Source organism: Amphiprion ocellaris, chromosome 2 (genome assembly GCF_022539595.1).
Source record: "Amphiprion ocellaris isolate individual 3 ecotype Okinawa chromosome 2, ASM2253959v1, whole genome shotgun sequence".
NCBI lineage: Eukaryota > Metazoa > Chordata > Actinopteri > Pomacentridae > Amphiprion > Amphiprion ocellaris.
The window spans coordinates 12,652,196-12,677,487 of record NC_072767.1 but is presented as its reverse complement, the minus strand read 5'-3'; the positions used below and the strand labels follow the sequence as shown (position 1 = coordinate 12,677,487).

Sequence of the window (25,292 nt, the reverse complement as noted above, 5' to 3'; positions counted from 1 at the left end):
GCATATACGTATATGGACTTGCAAAACAATTTTTAAACATAAAATGCTCATGGACCATGACAATAATATTCACACACTTACCTGAAGTAAAGCTCTCAGCGATGATTTCTTTCTCCAGCTGTGACCATGTGCTTGCTGTATTGATGGTGAGGTCTTTTCCTGATATATCATCCAGTTTAGGACTTTTAAATGTACCAACTGCAAATAAAGTAATAGCATTTTTTCGTTAGATTTAACTTCAATCTGTTATAATCAATGTAACTCTGAAGTATATGATATGATGCATGCTTTGAAGGATTACCTGGTATATCAAAGGCCAACTTCCAATTTGCATCAGCATTAATGACCAGTCACCACACTGGGCACAGCTGAACTTGAACTTAAATTCAATCAGGGAGAGGAAATGGTAGAAAGCTTTTCTTACAGTCTGGTGATGGAAGCGATTGTCATTGAAGAATGACAAAGTTGACAGCATGCACCCTGGAGCTGTTTTATTCTGTAAAGTAAATATAAAAATGCAGAATATTACTTTTTTGTTACAACCAATCACATTAAGTAATCTGAATATTAAGGAATTACATTAAAATAAGTCATAACAAATATATTCTATACAACTGCACAGTATATAATTTCATAAAAGGCAAGCTGTAAATTAAGACTTGGGTAACCGTTTCTTCATTATTTGCATTGTAGAAACTAATGAAAGAATTGTATGTTCATTTTGTGTTTTCTGTCAATGCAAGACCACACTTACTGCCAATGCTGATAGAAGGAGTTGACACAAAGGCAGGGTCAGGATTACACGGTCACTGAAACTGTGAAAGCCTGACTTGTATTCCTGAAATCGTACGTAGCATTTGCACACTGGGCACTGCTTGACAGCAACAGAGACACCTGTAGACAGAATAGATTTTGATTAAATGAAAACAAGCCGCTGGTGAAACACTTTGAAAGATTTCCTTTGTGTAACTTAATATAGAAAGTAAAGCTGTTGACAGAAATATTTATAGAAACATCACTTGCCTTTTTGTACGCAACTGTATCCATAAACTGTGGCCTGAGTTGTGATAACCTCTTGCTGAAGGAGGTCTGGAGGTGTGGGTCCAGGACAGTATGGACATTTTTTTTTCTTCAGGTATGAAGCAGTTAGGGGGTTTCTTTTCCCTATTTCTTGTGGTGGTGGAATTTTCTTGGTGAAATGTAAATATTCTGTCATTTGAATACTTTGTCTTCACTGCAAGCATAATTACTGAAGTCACGCTGTGTTTCGTGGAGCTCTGTTTCAAGATCTTCAGTGTCGTCTGAATGCACGTCTGTGCTGTGCAACAGAAGTTGTGGGGACTCCTGAAATATCCACCATGTTGCCAGCATACGGTGAATGCATCCGTGTGAGCGTGTGGTCCCTCTACATTGACAGTTCCATTTCCCAGACACAAAGTCAAAACTGACCCTTGTGCGACCAAATTTGCACCAATTGTCTATTGTGTTAGTGAAGACAGAAAAAAAAAAAAAAAAAAAAACACCCATCTCTTTGAATATCCCATATCCCCATAAAAGATGGGGTGAATGATGTCCATTGATTTTTCAGAGCCTGTTGGTGTATCTCATCACATTTTTCAGCCCATTCCTTTGTGATGAGTCCCTTGTCCTGCATTTCTCTCAGAGACTGTTGTTTTAAGCTTGCAGGTGGACTATATGGGTCTGCATGCTGTGTTCTCTCCAAATGAATACACTCTCTGGCTGGATTTCCTGATGTTGTTCCTATCCTCATTAGCTGCTATTAGAAATCTACCTCACAGTCAATTGTTGGTGTGTTTGTAGATTTAATGACATGAATAGGGAACAAAGGACCATGCTCAAATCTAGGTGTTACATAAATACCATTTTTGCTGTCAATGTACACCATTGGTAAGGTATTTATATTGTGCACTTGTCGTAAGTGCTTTCTTAAATTGCTGAATGTACTGAAAGAAGTGCCACAGTGTTGACATGACAGCTTCTCTTGGGAGGGTTCCTTGCTTTCAGAAACACTGAAGAGCAGAAACACTTATAAACAAACATCCCCATAAATATATACACACACATATACATCATGGCAATATATATACACATACATCCATCAAGCGCACTCTCACACACATGCATAAAAAGCACGCACGCACGCACGCACGCACGCGCGCACGCGCGCACACACACACACACACACACACACACACACACACACACACACACACACACACACACACACACACACACACACACACACACACACACACACACACACACACACACACACACACACACACACACACACACACACACACACACACACACACACACACACACACACACACACACACACACACACACCCCCACTCCACCTGTAAATACTCCAGTGAACTCATTATTCGCTGCAAAACTTTGCAAGCACACACATGCTAAAACAGTGTAAAGTATTAACATAGACAACTATGTTACAGCAATAGCACTGCATACCTTTCTTTCTATCAGCAGTAATACCTGAAAATAAGGGTAAGTGAAACATGTGACTGACCGTATAATAAAGTACATTTTCATATTCCTGCAATGTAGTCTATGAGATGTAATATAGTTCTCTTACCGTGTATTCTCTGCATGTGATATTTGAATGTTTCCAGTCTTGATAGCAGTTGGTAATTGCAGAGTGGGCAATGATAATGGCCTCTTTTTGAATCAGAACATCTGTCCTTGCAGAAGCATGCTACCACAAACTTCTCTGTAAAATAAATGACAATTATAATATTATTATAATACACTTCTCGACCTATCACTGACCTTCGTGTTACGGGGGGAGCTGGAGAACCCAGGCGCAGACACAGAGAGACTGGCAGAAATATGAATTAAGGAAAGACTTTATTTATGCCAGAAAACTAAAACAATACATAAAAGGAGAACTGAACTGGGAGGAAACAAAACTAAACCAAACCACTACTAACAAACACTATGAATTCAAAAACAGAAGATCACTAAACTAAAACTAAGCTAGGGGTACTTACAAGATGGGGGGAACTGACAACAGAAGGGGCAAGGAAGCAGGCTCAGGAAATCTGGGGTGAACGGAGACGAGACTGGAGCTACTGGCTGCAGACAAAAACAGGGCTAGTGAGAATCCAGAAGAAGAACTGAGTCCAAGTGAGGGAAATCCAGTGGAGGGGAAAACAGAGTCCAAAAGCAGAGGGCATGTGGGTCCATGATCTGGTGGGGAGTGATTGACAGGACAGAACTTAAATAGGTGGAGGTGAGGTGGAGAACAGGTGAATGAACTAATTACTGCAGGTGACACTCATTGCAGTAATCAGCTGATGGCAGAATGCAGGCAGGTGAAACAGGGAGAGCAGGAGGGTGAGAGACAGGGAGAGAGAGAGACATGAGGGAGAGGTGACAGACAGACAGAGGGAGCCAAAGAAAAAGACCTTAAGAAAAACAAGGCAAATTATATACACATTTATATACACATTTCTGCTCGAATTTGCAACAAAGGAGAAATATCTATCCACAGTTTCGAAACATTCTCATATTTAAGAGAAATATAGCACTTCAATCAATAATCCAATGATTGTCATTGGAAATACGCACTGACATTACAGTGTGACAAAACTGAGTATGTGCCATGACATATGAGTATCTATCTATCTATCTATCTATCTATCTATCTATCTATATATCTATATCTATCTATCTATCTACCTATCTATCTATATATATATATATATATATATATATATATATATATATATATATATATATATATATATATATATATATATATGGCAATATATATACCATGTATATATATATATATATATATCGCTATGACTGAACTGTTGTGCTGCAATGCACCGTGGGAGTTTGGGGTGTTGGGGGTTTAAATGTCATTATTGTGGTTTATGTTAGTGTTCCAGTGTCATTAGTATTTATGTTTTATTGTGTTTTTGTGGTTTAGTCAGCCTAGTTAGTGTGATTAAGTGTCATGTTGTCAGGACCGTGAGTGTGAAGTGTAGTGTGTTTGATGACTTCCTGCCACATTTATACTGTAATCTGTGTCAAAATTAAAGTCTTAGACAATTATAATATTCCTAAAGAGTAGGCACAAGTTGTCTAGTGTTACCTTTTAATGGAACTTGCCACAGTAAGAACTTTAGAAAAAATATCTCTACTGAAAAATTCTGTGATATAATGAAACATCTGTGGAACCAAACCCAATCCAAAAATCCACGATATAGTGAGACCGTGAGAAGTGAACTGCAATATAGTGAGGGAGCACTGTACAGGAAGAATCCTGAGAAAGTTTTGCGAGCTCTTGCAAAACTGTAGGCGTTACGAGGGGGAGTCACAGAACCCAGGTGCAGGCACAGAAGCAGACAAACTGATTTTGGCAGGAAAGGGAATTTTATTTAGAACAAACAAAACCCTAAGGATACAAACTAAGGAGGGGATTACAAACAGGAGGGATGACTGGGCAGGGAGGACGGGCTGAAATCTGACAAACCAAACCTAATTGAGAAAACAGGCAAGACTACAAAAAACAACGAAAACTCTAACTACAGAGGGGAAATCCAAGAACTAAAACTAATCCAACAAAACTCGGTGCTCACAATGGGAAAAAACTAAAGGGGCTGGAAAGCAGGCACAGGGAATCTGGGAGCTGTCGGAACACAAGACAGAGTTACAGCAGGCTGCAGACAGAACAAGACAGATGGAAATCCAAAAAAAGGGGAATGTGAGTCCATGTGGGGAATCTGAGTCTATGGTCCAGTGTGGAGTAAATGACTGAACCGGTGTAGTTTCTCTTAGACATTAAGGATGTGCAAATGTTGAAGAAAATGTCCATTGACACTGAGTTGCCTGATAATATAATTTTATTATAAAGAAGACAGCATCTGATCAGGCGCCATGGTCTGCCTGATGGAGAATTCAGAGCCAATACGAAATCCCCCCAAATAACAGGATGCGCTCACTTATAAAGGGTTGGTGAAGTATAAAGTCATAACATCTGGTTTCTGTTAGAAGACCAAGGTAGAGCTCCTAGGCTCTGTGTGGGTCCCAAAGAACCCCATCCATCATTATCTGGACATTGGAACCCCTAAGTCAACATTGCACAGGGTTTCTCAGACTGAAAAACACATTCCATTGTAATAAGCAACACGTCTCAGGTTCCATTGTGATAAGCAACTCTACACCGGCTTATATACTGTGAGGTGGATTTGCAAACAGGTGAGTTGAGTGAGCTAATTACAGCAGCTGATTCACATTGCTGCAATCAGACTGCAGGCAGGTGGAAGATTCAGGAAGCAGTAAGAAACAGGAGAGGAAGACAGATGCAGAGATAGACAGATGCAGAAAGAGGGAGCTAGAGGGACAGGGAAAGAGAGACACACAGGAGAGAGACAGGATGAGTGAGACAGATATGAGGGGAGAGACAAGAGAGAGGGAAGAGGGAGAGAGATGACAGACAGGAAGAAGGAGAAATGAGGAGGAAGAAAGAGACAAAGTGTGAGGAGAACAGGAGCTGGAGCAGGGATCATGACAATAGATATATATAGTTCTGGGTCTTTTTGGCAGTATAGAGAAACGACAATGGAGGACACCCACCCGTACGAGAGTTTTATTAAATTTTATTTTGAAATCAGCCTAAAATATAAAGACATTCAAGCAGTGTGATGCACGAGGAACTTGCCATGCAGACCAGTGATTCTTATCCTGGTAAATTTTTGCTGTTCGCCTACTATAAATACGCTAGCTACAACAGTTCCACATCAATATTATGAACATTACGCCAACTAACGTGGTACGGACACAGTATCATTGATCCAAGGTTGGTGCTGAACTATTGTTTGCTAGCCAGTTAGTCGCTGATAAGCTAATAAGCTATGAAACGTCTTATGAAACCTGAGAAAAGCAGCAGCAACATTTCATATCAGAATCAGAATCAGAATCAGAATCAGAATGAGTTTTATTGCCATTGTTCATGAGGTTCACAAACGAGGAATTTGACTCGGTGCAATGCTGCTACATTAAACATTTAACAAATAGTAGAGATAAAAATAAAGATAAAAATAAAGATAAAGATAAAGTAAATACTATAATAAAAGCTAACATCTACTATAATAGAAACTAACAACTAAGTACACTGTACAACAAAAAAGTGACTAGGTGAATAAAGTGACCAGTAGCAGCAGGTGGTGGGGGCCCCCACGTAGTGCAAATATTGTAGTGCAAAAAAAAGTTAGTCGCTGATAAGCTAATAAGCTATGAAACGTCTTATGAAACCTGAGAAAACAGCAGCAACATTTCATTACATGACCTGTATTCAACACCTCCCACATTGTTACACAATGGCCCATTTAATCATATTACTGAACTATATGGTAATCATTGAAATTTCCCTTGAAGAACCAATGAACTCTTTGCTAACACATTCTAATGTATGTGTTGATTATGTTTTGTATCATTAATACAAGTCTAAAAACTGATTCAAATGATCAAATTAACACAGTGAAGTAAAGAGTACTGGTAATCTGCAACTATTTTCATAATTTCAACGTAAAATTCTGATTTTTCTTGAGGTTTCAACTTTGCAGATGTGGAAATTCAATGCACTGATTTCTTATACTCAGATGTTTTTGGTGGTTTTTAGTTGTGCCTCAAATAAAGCAAGGCATTTAGTACTGTTGGAAATTATTACAGGTATTTTTTGTAACACTTTCTAACATTGTATGGAAAAAGTAATAATCAATTAATAGAGAAAATTATTTGTAATGCAGATGCTATCAACAGCATGTCTTGTTCATTTTATTTAGTTGTTGGCCTTGGAGGATGAGGTCCAGTTACCAGAACCGCTACTCTGCAGCTCACCGGTTCCGTCCTGCAGCTCATCCACGCTGTCCTCCTCTCAACAGACCAAATCAAGTAAGATTTGTTTAGACTAAGCAAGCATCAACATGATCAATATGTTATCTTTTGGCCCATCCTACAATCGCACAATAGAACATTTACTTTAAGTTGACTGTGTTTATGAATATAGAAAGTAATTACTAGCAACTAATATCCTTTTGGGTGCTTTTATGCTGGAAAACGGAAGCAGAGTGCTACTATGGATCTGCTGAAGCATCTGGAGAGGTCAGAGGAATGGTTCTTGGAACAGATTAGAAGAGACCAAGACCTGCTCTCTGCCATGCTCCAGAACATCCAGAGGATGGATGGAAATTCAAACACCTTGGTTGGACTGATGGGACGTATGGTGTCGGTGCTGGAGCAACTGTCCCAGAAATAAACTGCATAGTCCACTACTTTTGCTCCTTTTCTTAAAAATAAATAAATAAATCTTAATTTTTGTAAATTCCTGTACTTTTATTATTTAACTTCACCTGTTTTTTATTTTTACTGTTGCATTTTGGGTGAGTAAACATAAATTTGTGGCGAGAGATACATGTTTTGTCTATAATCTACAGCAGAGGTGTCAAACAATTGCACAGGGGGCCAAAACTCAAAGCACACTTTAGGTCGTGTGCTGAACAGGATAAGCACTTATTGAACAAACTAAAACTAAATATTCTTTGAACATAAATATGAATAAAAACAGACGGGAATATTTTTCCAGAATAAATAAACTTAAACTTTATATAACTTAAAATTCCTTGCTCTCCATAAAAATACTTAAAATTATACAAGTTACAACTATGAACATGCTGCAAAAAAGAACCTGAAAAAAAATCATGCTTTTCTGCAAAAGTAAAAACAAATTAAAACATTCAGTTTTCTTTTCTCTTGTGCCATTTTATAAAAAATAAACTTTAAATTTCTTCAAATATTTTGTTCTCCATAAAAATATCTCCAGTCAAAATCATAATATAATAATATAAATAAAATGTGTGCTTTTCAGCAAAAGTTAAATCAAAGCATTCAGTTTTCTTTGCTCTGATTTTGTCAGAGCTGGATGCTTGGCATCTTTTCTTGGCAACAAGCGCATTTAGGTTTGGTGTAAGGTTCTTTGTTGTGGAGATTCTCAGAATGGACTGCAGGTGTTCAGTGAGACGACTCCTGTGTGCAGTTTTATTAATCTTCATCACTGAGAACAGATATGTGCTACCAAACATGCACAAAGTCTGATCCACATGTAGATGGAGCTGAGGCATTGCTTCAGGAAAGGAGTGAATAAACTGCGCAGGCCCTGCAGTGTCGTACTTTGCCTTTAGTGTCCCATTACACTGCAGCTCTATCAGCTCCATATGAATCTGTACAGGTGCACATTTCCACGTTGATGGCAAATGGGTTGCGAAGCAGCTCGAAATTCCTTTTTAGTGCTTCAAAGTCTCCAAAGTGCCGTGAGAACTCAGTGTGCTCAGTTTTTCAGCAAAGTGCGCATTAGGGAACATCGTCGCACCGGCTTGGAGACTGGAACAACAGGCTGGAGACAAAAACAGGGCTGGCAAGAATCCACTAGAAGTCCACAGGAGGATATCCAGGTGGAGAGCAGAACAGAAGGGAAGCAGGGATCTGACAGTCTTTGGTCCAGCAGAGAGTGAATGACTGAACTGGGTTTGTATAGTGAGCAGACGAGGTTGTGGGCAGGTGATCAGAATGAGCTGATCAGTGCAGCTGACTCATTGCTGTAATCAGAGTGCAGACAGGTGATGCAGGGAGCACAGGGAAACAGCAGGGAGTAGAGACAGACAGGGAAACATGCAGACAGAGGGAGCCAGAGGGACAGGTAGAGAGAGAGAGACACGGCATGAATGAGAGAGAGATAGAGGAGGGACAAAGAGAGAAAGATTGAGAAGGAGGAAGAAGGGCAGGGATCATAATTTCTTGCATAAAAGACTGGGATTGATGGTGATTTAACCCTTTCACTCAGATAAAGTTTGCGGTTTGCATTGCAGTGCTCATTACATGTTCCATTTTTAGCACTTTCCCACACAGTGTTTCCTGATGTATGATGCAGTGATATGCTGTTAACAGTTCTCCTGCATCTTTATCCGCATCCTTCCCACTAGTACACTTTTTCCGCCACATATTGCCAGTGCTCCATCTGTTGTATTTCCAGTAAGTTTGTCCCAGGGCAGTTTTATGTCAGTTACACTTTGACACGCATTTTCAAAAATGTCTTTTCCTGTCGTTGTCCCGTGCATCGATTTAATGTCCAATATTTCCTCTGTAACGCACAAATTTGAGTCCACTCCATGTCAGTACTTTCATCCACAGCATGAGAGTATGCAATAAAGTCTTTGCTTCTTTCAATCAACTGTGTTCTTAAATCAGTGGCCATCTCACAAACCCAATCAGCAACCGTGTTTCTACTCAGGCTTACATTTGCCAACATCTGCTTTTTGTCCGGACACAAGATGCCGCACACCTTCATCACACGGTTCTTCAGAAACTCCATCCATCCATTATCTATACACTGCTCAATCCTCATTAGGGTTGTGGGGGTGCTGGAGTCTATCCCAGCTGACTTCAGGTGAAGGCAGGGAACACCTGGACAAGTCGCCAAAGACAATCACACTCGCACTCACACCTACGCACAATTTAGAATAATCAATTAACCTCAGTACATTTTTGGACAGGAAGAACATGCAAACTCCATGCAGAAAGGCCGGGACACAAAGCTGCAAGGTGAAAGTGCTAACCACCACGCCACTGTGCAGCCCCTCTTCAGAAAATCTCCCTTGGTAAATGGTCGGGCTGATTTGGATATCTCCTCTGCCACAATAAAACTTGCTTTCACAGCAGCTTCACTTTGTGATTTCGCTCTGGTGAAAAACGTCTGCTGAGATGTCAGATTCTTCTTCAACTCTTCTACTTCTGTAGCTTCTGCTCTGCATTCAGGTTTTTCAGCTATGTCTGGTTCTCCATCCAGGCTTTCCCTGCTGTGGGATCAAAAAAGGTTTAATCTATCTATCTATCTATCTATCTATCTATCTATCTATCTATCTATCTATCTATCTATCTATCTATCTATCTATCTATCTATCTATCTATCTATCTATCTATCTATCTATCTATCTACCTACCTACCTACCTACCTACCTACCTACCTACCTACCTACCTACCTACCTACCTACCTATCTATCTATCTATCTATCTATCTATCTATCTATCTATCTATCTATCTATCTATCTATCTTGTTGTGTGTAAGGGGCATTGTCTTCTTGGAAAATATAGTCATTTGAGGCAGAAAAGTGTTTTCCAGCTGATGGAAGAACAATGTTTTCAAGAGTAGAACTTGCTATGTCATGGTCGCCTCACTATCAGAAACATGACATGACAGTTCTTTTCCACATGCAGCTGTGACTGATGCTTTTTCATCAGCTGTACATTACAGTGTGTGCACTGCATGTCTAATTATTTTATAGACTTTTACTGGTATGCTGATTAAAAACGATGATTGAGAATGAAAATACTCCATGAAACTAAAGATAAGCTTCAAATTCTTAGTTTAAATATGCACTTGTTTGTGATAAATCAAAGAGGATACACACTTTTACTATCTGCATCAGAGACAGTAGTGGCTGCAGTAGTTGTGGTCATGGGGGGGAAATGGGGAAATGGCATGTAATACATTAGACTTTATTCAACATAACTGCTCTATATTCCAACTAAACATTTTATTAATTTGCTTATGCCTTTACCTACTGAATTCACTTGTGTTCCATCATTAAACAAGCGTTTTTCTCTCCTCCCAACTTTATTTTTATAGAGTGTGATTTAAAGTCTCTTTAGCCTCTGTAGGCCTTTTCAGTCCAGCTGTGTTCAGATTAAATATGATGTTTTTTGATCTGATTAAATTTTTCAGCACACTTTAACTGCCAATGTATCAAAGCACAAAACGATTACCACATGAGGTATGAAGACAAATATTAAAAATAGTTAGTTGTTAGTATGAAAATATTTGTTTCTATGCCACTGAATGTTACGTTAATTCCAGACACTTATTATTTATTAAGGAAGTATTATTTTTGTACAGTTTTCGACAAAATCTAAATTGTCATTAAATGGTACAGTTACCGTAGAGAACACATATGTCTCACATAGGGCCGGCTGATAAAGCTGAAAATGTTTCATCTCAGTATCAATAATTCTTGCTAATTTTTAATGACTTATTTTTTATTGAAGACCAACAGAAAAAAATGTTTAATTTGGATTCACTTACCTTATGTTTAATTTAATGACTTTACCATAGTTATTAAAGTACTTGGCAAACAATTTTAATGTTAACACAATAATGAAAAACATCAGTCTAACCATTATCTATACACCGCCTTATCCTCTGTAGAGGGGTAGCAGGCTGGAGACTATCCCAGCTGACTTAGGGTGAAGGCAGGGGACACCCTGGACAGATCACCAGTCTATCACAGGGATACACATGGAGACAAACAATCACACTCACATTCACGTTCAGACTTACGGAGTATTTAGAATACGTAATGTATTGCAACGTAATGTAATGTAACATAATGTAACGTAACACAATTACCATCAGGACATGGACTGTGGGAAGAAACTGGAGAACAAGCAAACTGTGCACAGAAACCCAGGACCTTCAAGCTGTGAGGTGAGAGTGCTAACCACTGTACAAGAGCTTCAACTAAATCCAGAGCTGTACCTACATATTGCAACTAAAACAAACATTAACAAACACATTCTTTATTTACATAAAAAACATGCATTTTTATTCTGTCTATACACATTATAATGACACTAATATGAAAACTTCTAACTGCTACAAAATCAGTGTTAACATTTTCTGGCCAGAACGACTTGGTTGTATGTGGTTGAATGGAGGGTGGTTGTGCTGTAATGAAGTTCTGCTGGAAAAATAGTAGTCACAAGATGTAACTTCAATTTGAGGAGTACCTACACAGCCCTCTGACAGGTTTCACTACTAGTTGAGTGGGGTGGGAGGATTTTAGTTTGTGGGGGACACGGCCCCCCTTGGCTCTGCCTCTGATCAGGACAGAGGATACGGGAGGCTCACAGTGAAAACAGATGATGTATGACTACAGTGATCAAAAATTTTAAAAATACATTGTAAAACAAAGCCTCTTTTATTGTTCTGTTGATAATACACGATGTATCGTCACACAGGACTTGGACAAGAAACAAGACAAATATAACATTCCATACATGTGCGTATCTGTGACACCCAATCTGATGAAGAATCTATTGTATGTTTATTTTCATCCTGCCAGTAAAAAAAGAACTACAGGGTGGCAGTGACATCCATTCAACAACAGCAGGTGTGGTAAAGTCCTGAGAACAACACAACACTGTCAGAAAAACATTCTTAGTTTGAAGAATTTCTTTCAGACATGTGATTGCAGTCCCAAACAGTGACTGTTAAACTTTAAATGTAACACAAGTGTAGCATGTGTATAAACCATAAGGCATAGAAGTCAGGTAAAGTTTGATCGAAAGTGTCTTTTAGTCCAGTAGCTGAGGAAAGGTACAGCTTCTTCACTTTACAAGCACAGCATGACTCTCAGGGTGAGACAACTGCCACACCTAGTGGTGCAGCAGCAGCAACGTCTGCATAATTAATACCATTCCTTTATACACAAGTCACAAAGTGTCCTCCATGTCAAAACTATGTCTAACGCACAACATGATCACTGGTTTTACATCAAGGAAAATCTTATGTAATTCTTTTTATGTTGGTTTCACTGATATCAGCCCAGTTACTTTACATAATGATATTTAACAAACAAGATGGTAAGAGTGAACTCTTGTAATGTTAAAATTTGCATTGAGCACCAGCACTAAATAAATAACCACAGATATTTTCACTGATAAGTTTATGGTTTGAGATTAGTGAAACAGTGTGATAAATTCAGTCAAATCTAACATGTCTAACGGGATATAATTGTTAAGTTCTGGACTTTCTGGACATTGTAATAAATTATTATAAATATAATTTATAGGAGTAGATTAGTTTTTCGCATTGTTATCCTGCATGTTTCTACAGTCCAATACAAGACCCCAAAAGATCTGGCTGGTATCAGTTTTGTTTTCAGAACTTGTTTTGTGCTTCTTCGCACTTTATTTTCTGTTGTTTTTATCATGTTTAACACTCCCTCTGATCCACAGAGCAACTGTATTCTGTTGGACTATTGTGCCTTATATAACGTTTGTTTATTAACCGGTGTGCCTTTATTGTAGAAGTTTAGAATAGTTCACATACATATACCAGTAGCTGTAACTTGGAGTAGTATGCTGTAGTGGGAAAGCACTGGGTGTCTGGGGCCGTGTGAACTTTCTCATGTTGAAGACTACACAACCGGGACCCGCTCAACATTTCAGGGGAAGGGTTGCCTCCACCCTGAGGTGAGAAGGAGAACAAGGAGCGTGGTCATGAGCTGTGCATGAGTGGACACAAGATGAGAGAAGAAGCCAAACAGAGGGAGAAGACACCAAAACAGCTTGCATGATTTTGTAGTAGTATGTAAGTCTGGGTCAGGGTGGAACTAGGCGTAGTCAGTCTTCATGAACTGACAGTGTCTCTGTTGCTGTTAGGGAAAGGAGTCTGGACCCAGAATTCTGTTCTGTTATATTCAATCTTGTGCTAAATAAACATTTATTGTAAGACCTAATTATCTCCTCCTATTGCTTCATCCAACCAACGCACAGGAGCTATCTCACACATAGTCTATTTTGCTGGTAGATTGGGATCGAACTCCAATAATTCCAATAAAGTATGATAAAGTATTAACCAGTGAGTGTATATTATGAATAAATTCAGTTACAAAGGGAGTTAGTAAATCTTGCTCTATGAACTACACTACCAGCTGTCTGTTGTCCTGTGCATAACTTGACGTTGGCTGGTTGTGGTTGTAGTAATGGCTGTACATTAGATTATAACAGTGACACAAAGTTTTTAAACCTTTACAATAATTATAGCATCAGCTATACAAATAGAATATATTGTTATCATTATTATTATTATTATTATTATTATTATTATTATTTTGGCAGCAGCCAGTTGCTGTTCCTTTTGACAATCATGTTGTCCGAGCTTCAGTCTTTAGGAATCAGGAGCGAATGCAGAAGAATGAATGAAAGTGTAGTGGACAGGACTGGATCACACATACTGATTGAACACATTAACTGTTGATATGATTCTGCAGAGAATTAAGAAATATTGCAAACCAAAGCAACAAGAGTTACAAATGTCCATGTCCATGCATTCTCAACACAAAATGCAGGAGGTAATGTAAAGAAATTTCAAGTCTTTACCATGACCACTGAGGGTCAAGATAAAGCCTAAAGTCTAAATGCCTTGATCAAGACACAGACGAGCTTTCATACTGTGATGTGAAAACACTTTTATGAAATAAACAGCGTGAGAAAATAAAGAACTATGAATTGGATAAATGGGCTGCACAGTGGCGTAGTGGTTAGCACTTTCGCCTTGCAGCGAGAAGGTCCCTGGTTCGCGTCCCGGCTTTCCCGGGACCTTTCTGCATGGAGTTTGCATGTTCTCCCTGTGCATGCGTGGGTTTTCTCCGGGTACTCCGGCTTCCTCCCACAGTCCAAAAATATGCTGAGGTTAATTGATTACTCTAAATTGCCCATAGGTGTGAATGCGAGAGTGATTGTATGTCCTTGTATGTAGCCCTGCGACAGACTGGCGACCTGTCCAGGGTGTCCCCTGCCTTCGCCCGAGTCAGCTGGGATAGGCTCCAGCACCCCCCGCGACCCTAGTGAGGAATAAGCGGTGTATAGATAATGGATGGATAATGGAAGGACTCTGGACCAAAACAAATACATTCTTGATTTCTAAATTTAAACTGACAATGATTTCTCTCTCTGTGTTGTTGATGGTTCATTTTCTTGTTCCCCCTCTGAGACAGATTTGATTATTTGTTCAGACATTTATCCAATTCATCCATCCATTATCTATACACCGCTTAATCCTCACTAGGGTCGCGGGGGGGGCTGGAGCCTATCCCAGCTGACTCGGGTGAAGGCAGGGGACACCCTGGACAGGTCGCCAGTCTGTCGCAGGGCTACACATATAGACAAACAATCACTCACACATTCACACCTACGGGCAATTTAGAGTAATCAATTAACCTCAGCATATTTTTGGACTGTGGGAGGAAGCCGGAGTACCCGGAGAGAACCCACGCATGCACAGGGAGAACATGCAAACTCCATGCAGAAAGATCCCGGGAAAGCCGGGACGCGAACCAGGGATCTTCTAGCTGCAAGGCGAAAGTGCTAACCACTACGCCACTGTGCAGCCGGTCCAGAGTCCTGCACAAATAAATGTTGATGAATTGAAAAGAGGGTGTTTTAAGGTGTGTTTACACGAAGAACAGTCACAGTGTAAAAATGGGAACACACCCAATCCCTGAAGTCACCTGTACACTATATAAAATGTGGTGGTGCTCACAAGAGGAGTATCACAATCCAGGAGGACTAATCAGTAGTACTAACCTGATCATCATGATGAAGCTCATCCTTTCTCTCACTCTCATCTGGACTCTCTGCAGTACAGGTAACTAACCCTAAAGCATTAAAGTACTTCTTCATTTTGACAAAATTCTTCTTCAGAAAAAAGAGTAAAGTGAAGAATACTATATTTAATACTTTGATTAATGGGACATGCCATGATATCTTTTTAAAGTCCAATATAAAGTAGTTACAGATCCCCTGAGGGCTGATTGATTTGTTACAGTACTGTACACTACCAGTCAAAAGTTTGGACACACTTTCTCATTCAGTGCTTTATATCTATTTGTATTATCTTCTACATTCTAGACTAAAACTGAAGACTGATGCTTTCTTTGTTTACAACATAATTCCACATGTATTCCTTTATAGTTTTGATGTCTTCAGTATTACTCTACAATGTAGAAAATAATCTAATAAAAAGCACTGAATGAGAAGGTGTGTCCAAACTTTTGACTGGTAGTGGACATCTGTACAGCAAATAATCTTTAGAGTTACAAAACCGATAAAGAATATGTAAATAATAGAAGTGTACTAGTGTATATTAAACACCTTAACACACTGCAATCTTGTAATGTTAAAATCCTGAGAAGAATTTTCAGTCTTCAAACTGTTTAAATGACCTCATACATTTGATTTTTGATTTAAAGTGTGGTCAACTTTTCACTGACTGTTTTTGTCCCTGTTACAGCTGGAGCCCTTCAGTGTCAAAACTGCACAGATGTAGCGTGTTCAACCACAGAATCAATAACATGTCCCACAGGGACGATGTGTATAACAGCTTCCATTCTAGGTATAATCTTTTCTTCACGTCATCTGCTACTTTTCATTGAAATACATGTACTGTTAAATTGTGTGTGCTTTCCATCAACATTAACACACTTGACTTTGACCCCGTAGCTAATTTAAATGGAATGGAACAAAACCAAATCTTCAAGTCATGTGCATTGCCCTCCCTGTGTCCATCCACCGGCCCTCAGACATTTTCAGCTAGCTTGCTTGCTGCAAGTGTTCTTGCATCTGCTGAGTGCTGCAACACAGACGACTGCAACGCACCAACTCAACCTGGTAAATACAAACAGATAAGCTGCTTATTGAGGACAAGAACACAAAAGATATATAAGAAGAAACAATCTGATATATTTTCTCATTAAAATGCTGAAACATTATACTGTATGTTCCACAGGCAAATGATGTTGTTCTTTTCTTTTTCAGCCCCAGTTCTTCAGCCAAATAATGGACAACTGTGTCCTTGTAGCCCCCCATCCTCAATGTGCAGCGTTCCATGCAGGGGAGCTGAGGACACATGCTTTCAAGCTGATGGTGAGACTTCATATTGTATATTTTTACAGATACCATCACATAATTTGTTTTGCCACTCTAAATTACTTGAAACTAATTTGTAGATATTTACTCTTATTCATGTATATTTACCTTGACAAACTGCAGATCTGTGCTAGGGACTGTTTTAATAACAGACAGGAGTTGTTGCTTTATTAATTTACTGGCCATGTTTCTGGATAAATTGCTTATTTATTGAAAACTGAAGAGATCAATAATAACACAAAGGAAGCAGAAAAAGAACATAACATTAAAGGCATTTTTAACTTGTCAACAAACCTTTATTCAGTTTAAGAAAATGTTCACCCATTAATTTTCTCTTTCTCAATAAATCAATTAATGTAATAATGAAAGCTGTAAATGAAGCAGTCACAGCTTACAGTGTTATGTTTGTAACCCCACCACCTCTCATTGCACCTCATTATCATATCAGAGGAGGACAAATGCTTTAAAGCCACTGGTGAGTTTCATGCCAGGTAGTTCATCTCCAGATCAGTTTTTCTGATTCAATGGGTGGATAAAAGTGAGTACTTTATTGATTATTCTTTTTTATATAACTTTCTCCTTTGAATTTTTGAAGTTCAACATTTAGATTTGATGGCAGCTGAAAACTTGAGCGATTTTACCAACACACAGTCGGTAAAGTCACTAAAATGACCTAAAACCTGAGCAGTTACAAATGGTATCCTGGCATTGATTGATCTGCATATTATTTTCTCAATAACACATTTATTCTACACAAAAGTTTTAAAATGAGAGACGTAGTCATCAAAACAGAAAGTCCATTGTTACCAAAATAGTAACACACTCATTTGCTCTTGACTGACTAATCGGTTATTAGACTAATTGAATATGTAATCAAATGCAATCTATTAAGTCAATATAACATTCTGTAAGAAATTATTCTGCAGAAAAAACTCAAATACTTTTAATTATGATGATGGGAGAATATGATTTCAAAAGTACTTACATAGTTTTGTAACAGTTGGCATGTTGTGGTGTTGCTTCTTTTACTGAAAGAGGAACTTCACACCAGGATCAACATCAGCCTTCTGCTCTTGGTCTGTTGGATGAATTAGCTTCATTGTTGGAAATGACTGGATGAAATTAGAACTGTTGCTCATGTGAACACATTAAAAAGTGATGTCCACATGTCCTGAGGTAAACCTGTACATTACTACAGTGAGGTCAGAGGTCAAGCTTGTCAGCAAAAACAAGATTTTCAGAAAGTGTCACGCTAGTGTTTAAGCAGGGAAGGGATATGTCCAGAAATATAAGAATGTAAAACAAGATAACATGTAAATTAAAACCCAGATGTTTCATTCACAGTGATAAATGGGGCCTTGGGATCTCCAGTGTTTGGCTGTGCATCAGCAAATTTCTGTACTGCTGCCACGACACAAGGAAGTGTGCCTTTCTTGGACATTGTTGGTACCATTACAAATGGACCAACCTGCTCTCCTATACAAACAACTGCTACCCCAACCACATCTGCTGCAACAACGACTAGTGCCCCAACCACAACAGCTGTCCCAACCACAACCACTGCTCAAACAACTGCTGCCCCAACAACAGCTGCTGCCCCTATGACTACTGCCCCAATCACAACTGCTGCTGCAACAACAACTGCTGCCCCAACCACGACTGCTGCCTCAACCACAACTTCTGCCCCAACAACTGCTGCCCTGACCACAACTGCTGCTGCAACAACTGCTGCCCCAACAACTACTGCCTCGACAACAACTGCTGCTCCAACCACAACTGCTGCCGCAACAACTGCTGCCCCAACTACAACCGCTGCCACAACAACAACGGCTGCCCCAGCAACTACTGCAGTAAAAACAACTGCTGCCCCAACCACAACTGCTGCCCCAAAAACAATTTCTGGCCCGACCACATCTGCTGCCCCAACCACAGCTGCTGCCCCAACTACAACCGCTGCCGCAACCACAACTGCTTTCCCAACCACAACCGCTGCCCCAACAACAACTGCTGCCCTGACCACAACTGCTGCCGCAACAACTGCTGCCCCAACCACAATGGCTGCCGCAACAACAACGGCTGCCCCAACAACTACTGCACTAACAACAACTGCTGCCCCAACCACAACTGCTGCTGCAACATTAACTGCTGCCCCAACCACAACTGCTGTCCCAACAACAACTGCTGCCCCGACCACAACTGCTGCCCCAACAACAACTGCTGCCCTGACCATAACTGCTGCCCCAACAACAACTGCTGCCCCAACCACAACTGCTGCCGCAACTACAACCACTGGCGCAACAACAACGGCTGCCCCAACATCTACTGCAGTAACAACTGCTGCCCCAATCACAACTGCTGCCCCAACAACAACTGTTGCTGCAACATCAACTGCTGCCCAAACCACAACTGCTGCCCCAACAACAGCTGCTGCCCTGACAACTGCTGCCCCAACCACAACTGCTGCCCCAACTACAACCGCTACCGCAACAACAATTGCTGCCCCAACCACAACTGCTGCCTCAACTACAACCGCTTCCGCAACAACAACTGCTGCAACAATGACTGCTGCCCCGACTACAACTGCTGCCCCAACAACTGCTGCCCCAACCACAACTGCTGCCACAACAACAACTTCTGCCCCGACCACATCTGCTGCCCCAACCACAACTGCTGCCCCAACTACAACCGCTGCCACAACCACAACTGCTTTCCCAACCACAACCGCTGCCCCAACAACAACTGCTGCCCTGACCACAACTGCTGCCGCAACAACTGCTGCCCCAACCACAACTGCTGCCCCAACCACAACTGTTGCTGCAACATCAACTGCTGCTCCAACCACAACTGCTGCCCCAACAACAACTGCTGTCCTGACCACAACTGCTGCCGCAACAATGGCTGCCCCAACAACTACTGCACTAACAACAACTGCTGCCCCAACCACAACTGTTGCTGCAACATTAACTGCTGCCCCAACCACAACTGCTGTCCCAAAAACAACTGCTGCCGCGACCACAACTGCTGCCCCAACCACAACTGCTGCCCCAACAACAACTGCTGCCCTGACCACAACTGCTGCCGCAACTACAACCACTGCCGCAACAACAACGGCTGCCCCACCATCTACTGCAGTAACAACAACTGCTGCCCCAACCACAACTGCTGCCCCAACTACAACCGCTGCCGCAACAACAACGGCTGCCCCAACATCGACTGCAGTAACAACAACTGCTGCCCCAACCACAACTGCTGCCCCAACTACCACCGCTGCCGCAACAACAACGGCTGCCCCAACATCTACTGCAGTAAGAACAACTGCTGCCCCAATCACAACTGCTGCCCCAACCACAACTGTTGCTGCAACATCAACTGCTGCCCAAACCACAACTGCTGCCCCAACTACAACCGCTACTGCAACAACAACTGCTGCCCCAACCACAACTGCTGCCCCAACTACAACCGCTACCGCAACAAAAACTGCTGCAACAACGACTGCTGCCCCGACAACTGCTGCCCCAACAACTGCTGCCCCAACCACAACTGCTGCCCCAGTGACGACTAGTGCCCCAACTACAATTGCTGCCCCAACCACAACTGCTGCCCCAACCACAACTGCTGCCCCAACAATGACTGGAACCCCAACAACTGCTGCCCCAACAACAACTGCTGCTGCAACCACAACCGCTGCCCCAACAACACCTGTTGCTGCAACAACTGCTGCCCCAACCACAACCGCTGCTCCAACAACTGCTGCCCCAACCACGACTGCTGCCTCAACAACGACTGGAATCCCAACAACTGCTGCCCCAACAACAGCTGCTGCCCTGTCCACAACTGCTGCCGACACTACAACCGCTGCCGCAACAACAACGGCTGCCCCAACATCTACTGCAGTAACAACAACTGCTGCCCCAACCACAACTGCTGCCCCAACTACAACCGCTGCCGCAACAACGGCTGCCCCAACAACTACTGCAGTAACAACAACTGCTGCCCCAATCACAGCAGCTGCCCCAACCACAACTGTTGCTGCAACAACGGCTGCCCCAACATCTACTGCAGTAACAACAACTGCTGCCCCGACCACATCTGCTGCCCCAACCACAACTGCTGCCCCAACTACAACCGCTGCCACAACCACAACTGCTTTCCCAACCACAACCGCTGCCCCAACAACAACTGCTGCCCCAATCACAACTGCTGCCCCAACCACAACTGTTGCTGCAACATCAGCTGCTGCCCAAACCACAACTGCTGCCCCAACTACAACCGCTACTGCAACAACAACTGCTGCCCCAACCACAACTGCTGCCCCAACTACAACCGCTACCGCAACAACAACTGCTGCAACAACGACTGCTGCCCCGACAACAACTGCTGCCCCAACAACTGCTGCCCCAACCACAACTGTTGCCCCAGTGACGACTAGTGCCCCAACTACAATTGCTGCCCCAACCACAACTGCTGCCCCAACCACAACTGCTGCCCCAACAATGACTGGAACCCCAACAACTGCTGCCCCAACAACAACTGCTGCTGCAACCACAACCGCTGCCCCAACAACACCTGTTGCTGCAACAACTGCTGCCCCAACCACAACCGCTGCTCCAACAACTGCTGCCCCAACCACGACTGCTGCCTCAACAACGACTGGAATCCCAACAACTGCTGCCCCAACAACAGCTGCTGCCCTGACCACAACTGCTGCCGACACTACAACCGCTGCCGCAACAACAACGGCTGCCCCAACATCTACTGCAGTAACAACAACTGCTGCCCCAACCACAACTGCTGCCCCAACTACAACCACTGCCGCAACAACGGCTGCCCCAACAACTACTGCAGTAACAACAACTGCTGCCCCAATCACAGCAGCTGCCCCAACCACAACTGTTGCTGCAACAACGGCTGCCCCAACATCTACTGCAGTAACAACAACTGCTGCCCCGACCACATCTGCTGCCCCAACCACAACTGCTGCCCCAACTACAACCGCTGCCACAACCACAACTGCTTTCCCAACCACAACCGCTGCCCCAACAACAACTGCTGCCCTGACCACAACTGCTGCCGCAACAACTGCTGCCCCAACCACAACTGCTGCCCCAACCACGACTGCTGCCCTGACCACAACTGCTGCCGACACTACAACCGCTGCCGCAACAACAGCTGCCCCAACAACTACTGCAGTAACAACAACTGCTGCCCCAATCACAGCTGCTGCCCCAACCACAACTGTTGCTGCAACATCAACTGCTGCCCCAACAACAACTGCTGCCCTGACAACAACTGCTGCCCCAACAACTGCTGCCCCAACCACAACTGCTGCCCCAACTACAACCGCTACCGCAACAACAACTGCGGCCCCAACCACAACTGCTGCCCCAACTACAACCGCTACCGCAACAACTGCTGCAACAACGACTGCTGCCCCGACAACAACTGCTGCCCCAACCACAACCGTTGCCCCAGTAACGACTAGTGCCCCAACTACAATTGCTGCCCCAACCACAACTGCTGCCCCAACCACAACTGCTGCCCCAACAATGACTGGAACCCCAACAACTGCTGCCCCAACAACAACCGCTGCTGCAACCACAACCGCTGCCCCAACAACACCTGTTGCTGCAACAACTGCTGCCCCAACCACAATCGCTGCTCCAACAGCTGCTGCCCCAACCACAACTGCTGCCTCAACAACGACTGGAATCCCAACAACTGCTGCCCCAACAACAGCTGCTGCATCAACCACAACCGCTGCCGCAACAACAACTGCTAACCCAACCACAACCACAGCTCCAACAACTGCTGCCCCAACAACTACTGCTGCTCCAACCACAACAGCAGCCCCAACAACAACTGCTGCCCCAACCACAACTGCTGCCCCAATAACGACTAGTGCCCCAACCACAACTGCTGCCCCGACTACAACCACTGCTGCAACCACAACTGCTGCCCTAACAATTACTGCTGCCCCAACCACAACTGCTGCCCCAACAACAAGTGCTGCCCTAACCACAACTGCTGCCGCAACAACTGCTGCCCCAACAACAACGGCTGCCCCAACAACTACTGCAGTAACAACAACTGCTGCCTCAACCACAACTGCTGCCCCAACCACAACTGTTGCTGCAACATCAACTGCTGCCCCAACCACAACTGCTGCCCCAACAACTGCTGCCCCGACCACAACTGCTGCCGCAACCACAACTGCTGCCCCAACAACAACTGCTGCCCTGACCACAACTGCTGCCGCAACGACTGCCCCAACCACAACTGCTGCCCCAACTTCTACTGTTGCTGCAACATCAACTGCTGCCACAACCACACCTGCTGCCCCAACAACTGCTGCCCTTACCACAACTGCTGCCGCAACAACTTCTGCCCCAACCACAACTGCACTAACAACAACTGCTGCCCCAACCACAACTGTTGCTGCAACATCAAATGCTGCCGCAACCACAACTGCTGTCCCAACAACAACTGCTGCCCCGACCACAACTGCTGCCGCAACAACTGCTGCCCCAACCACAACTGCTGCCCCAACTACAACCGCTGCCCCAACCACAACTGCTGCTCCAACAACACCTGCCCCAACCACAACTGCAGCCCCAACAACAAATGTTGCCCCAACCACAACTGTTGCTGCAACATCAACTGCTGCCCCAACCACAACTGCTGCCCCAACAACAACTGCCACCTCAACAACAACTGCTGCCCCGACCACAACTGCTGCCCCAACAACGACTGATGCCCCAACAACAACTGCTGCACCAACCACAACAACAGCCCCGACCACAACTGCTGCTGCAACCACAATTGCGGCCACGGCCACAACCACTGCCAGTGATGCATCTTGCTTCCGACTGAATATATTCCACCTGCTTCTTGGATTCCTGACCATCATCCTGTTTTAGGTCACAGAGACAGGGCCAGCTGCGTATGATGTGGCAGAAAGACTCTCATCAGACATTTTGCAGCTTGAACCTGGTGTTACTCCGAACTGCTTTCTTTAACAGTGAATGGAATCTGGATGACACTGAGGTGGGATATTTTACTGATATAAACCCTGCCTCGGCACCGATATGATTACAGTATATGTCTGAGAAACATTTTATCAATTGCAGAGAGAAAATTGCTTGGCAGGATGTTTGATTGCTTTCTGTAATGGTTTGTGATGTAAACCATATGAAAGCACATCACAATAACACAAGGTTTGTTTACATGAACAACAATGTCCGGTTGTACTCACTTCAGGCTAGCTCCTCAGAATATTAACCTTAGCCCATTTCGATGGCTTCACTCTGGCTGACTAATATATGCGTCCTTGCTTTACCTGCTCTCTTTGCTTTATATACATTGGGAGAAAATGATTATTTTTTCTTAATTTATTTTTATTTTTGTGTGTAAATTTTTTTTTATGTTATTGTTGGATTAACATTAATATTATGTGTGTACCTTGATAAATAAGCTAAAGTGATTAAATTCAACATATGCTGATTAATTTCATACCTCTTTTTGCCTTTCTTAATTTATTATTTTGTTCTTTCAAGTGGATTAATTAATTAATTAATCCATCCATCCATCCATCCATTATCTGTACACCGCTTAATCCTCATTAGGGTCATGGTGGGGCTGGAGCCTTTCCCATCTGACTTAGGGTGAAGGTCATGGATACCCTGAACAGGTCACCAGTCTATCACAGCGGTACATATACAGACAAACAGTCACACTCACATTCACACCTACAGACAATTTAGAGTTGGATTAAATCATGAAATATTGTTTTGGTTTCACTGTATTGTTGTACAAATGTCATAGTTCATTAACAAAATAACAACTATCTTGTTTAAATTAATTCAACATTCAGTGAAAGACAACAAAATAAGTCCATATCATGTCTAAACATGTTTGGAAGATTGTTCCTCACAGTTGACTTGGACCCTTCGGGTCAACTACCAGGTTCTGTTGACCCAAAGGGTCTGGTTTTTATATGTTGATATGCTGACAGTATTAAATCAGCACTAGGATATGCCAGAGAATCTAAAAACGTACATTCTCGATTTGTGAAAGGTTTATTCTGTCTAAAATTTTAGAAAGGGAGATTTCACTGCTCTTGCATGCAGATCACACTTGACAAAGTACAGATTTTTTTTTCTAAAAAGATGGTTTAACAAGACAATGTGACACAACCTAATAAAGGGCCTACTATATGTTTATTTTAATCCTGTCATTATAATAAATAAAACTACAGGGTGGCAGTGACATAAATTCAACAATAGCAGGTGTGGCAAAGTTGTGAGAGAACAGCATAACACTGTCAGAAAGACACTCCTGCATTTCATTTTGTTTGACGAAATTCTTTAAGTCCCAAACGAGCTCATGCATAAGTGACTGTTAAACTTTAACACAGTTACAGCTGTATCTGTGCCTGATGATTTTGATTGAAACATGGAGACAAACAATCACACTCAC

At 42.5% G+C, this 25,292-nt stretch overlaps 2 protein-coding genes across 2 annotated transcripts; one reads left to right on the top strand and one right to left on the bottom strand.

The window, feature by feature from the left end:
• Window positions 1–330: 330 nt before the first annotated feature.
• LOC129350679 (uncharacterized) lies at window positions 331–9,421 on the bottom strand. Its single transcript, XM_055017934.1, has 5 exons — window positions 9,337–9,421; window positions 2,621–2,755; window positions 1,798–2,046; window positions 755–1,502; window positions 331–496 (listed from the first exon to the last, which is right to left on the bottom strand). Exons 1-4 carry the CDS (start codon window positions 9,419–9,421, stop codon window positions 1,213–1,215), a joined length of 759 nt encoding a protein of 252 aa, XP_054873909.1. The 3' UTR covers window positions 331–496; window positions 755–1,212.
• Window positions 9,422–15,448: 6,027 nt separating this feature from the next.
• Window positions 15,449–24,326, top strand: LOC118471828 (mucin-2-like). Its single transcript, XM_035958526.2, has 5 exons — window positions 15,449–15,537; window positions 16,183–16,284; window positions 16,392–16,559; window positions 16,707–16,814; window positions 18,162–24,326. Exons 1-5 carry the CDS (start codon window positions 15,486–15,488, stop codon window positions 23,732–23,734), a joined length of 6,003 nt encoding a protein of 2,000 aa, XP_035814419.2. The 5' UTR covers window positions 15,449–15,485; the 3' UTR covers window positions 23,735–24,326.
• Window positions 24,327–25,292: the final 966 nt, after the last annotated feature.

Bases quoted from the DNA above. Each gene is read 5' to 3' on its own strand.
- LOC129350679 (XM_055017934.1), bottom strand. From the start codon at position 9,421: ATGGAGTTTCTGAAGAACCGTGTGATGAAGGTGTGCGGCATCTTGTGT. The intron at 2,047-2,620 runs GTAAGAGAACTA...TTTGTTTATAAG, and splicing joins TCACATGCAGAGAATACACG to TGTTTCTGCTCTTCAGTGTT. The intron at 1,503-1,797 runs GTGAGGTAGATT...TTTTTTTTTTTT, and splicing joins AAACACACCAACAATTGACT to TTTCTGTCTTCACTAACACA.
- LOC118471828 (XM_035958526.2), top strand. From the start codon at position 15,486: ATGATGAAGCTCATCCTTTCTCTCACTCTCATCTGGACTCTCTGCAGT. The intron at 15,538-16,182 runs GTAACTAACCCT...TCCCTGTTACAG, and splicing joins CTGGACTCTCTGCAGTACAG to CTGGAGCCCTTCAGTGTCAA. The intron at 16,285-16,391 runs GTATAATCTTTT...TTGACCCCGTAG, and splicing joins TATAACAGCTTCCATTCTAG to CTAATTTAAATGGAATGGAA.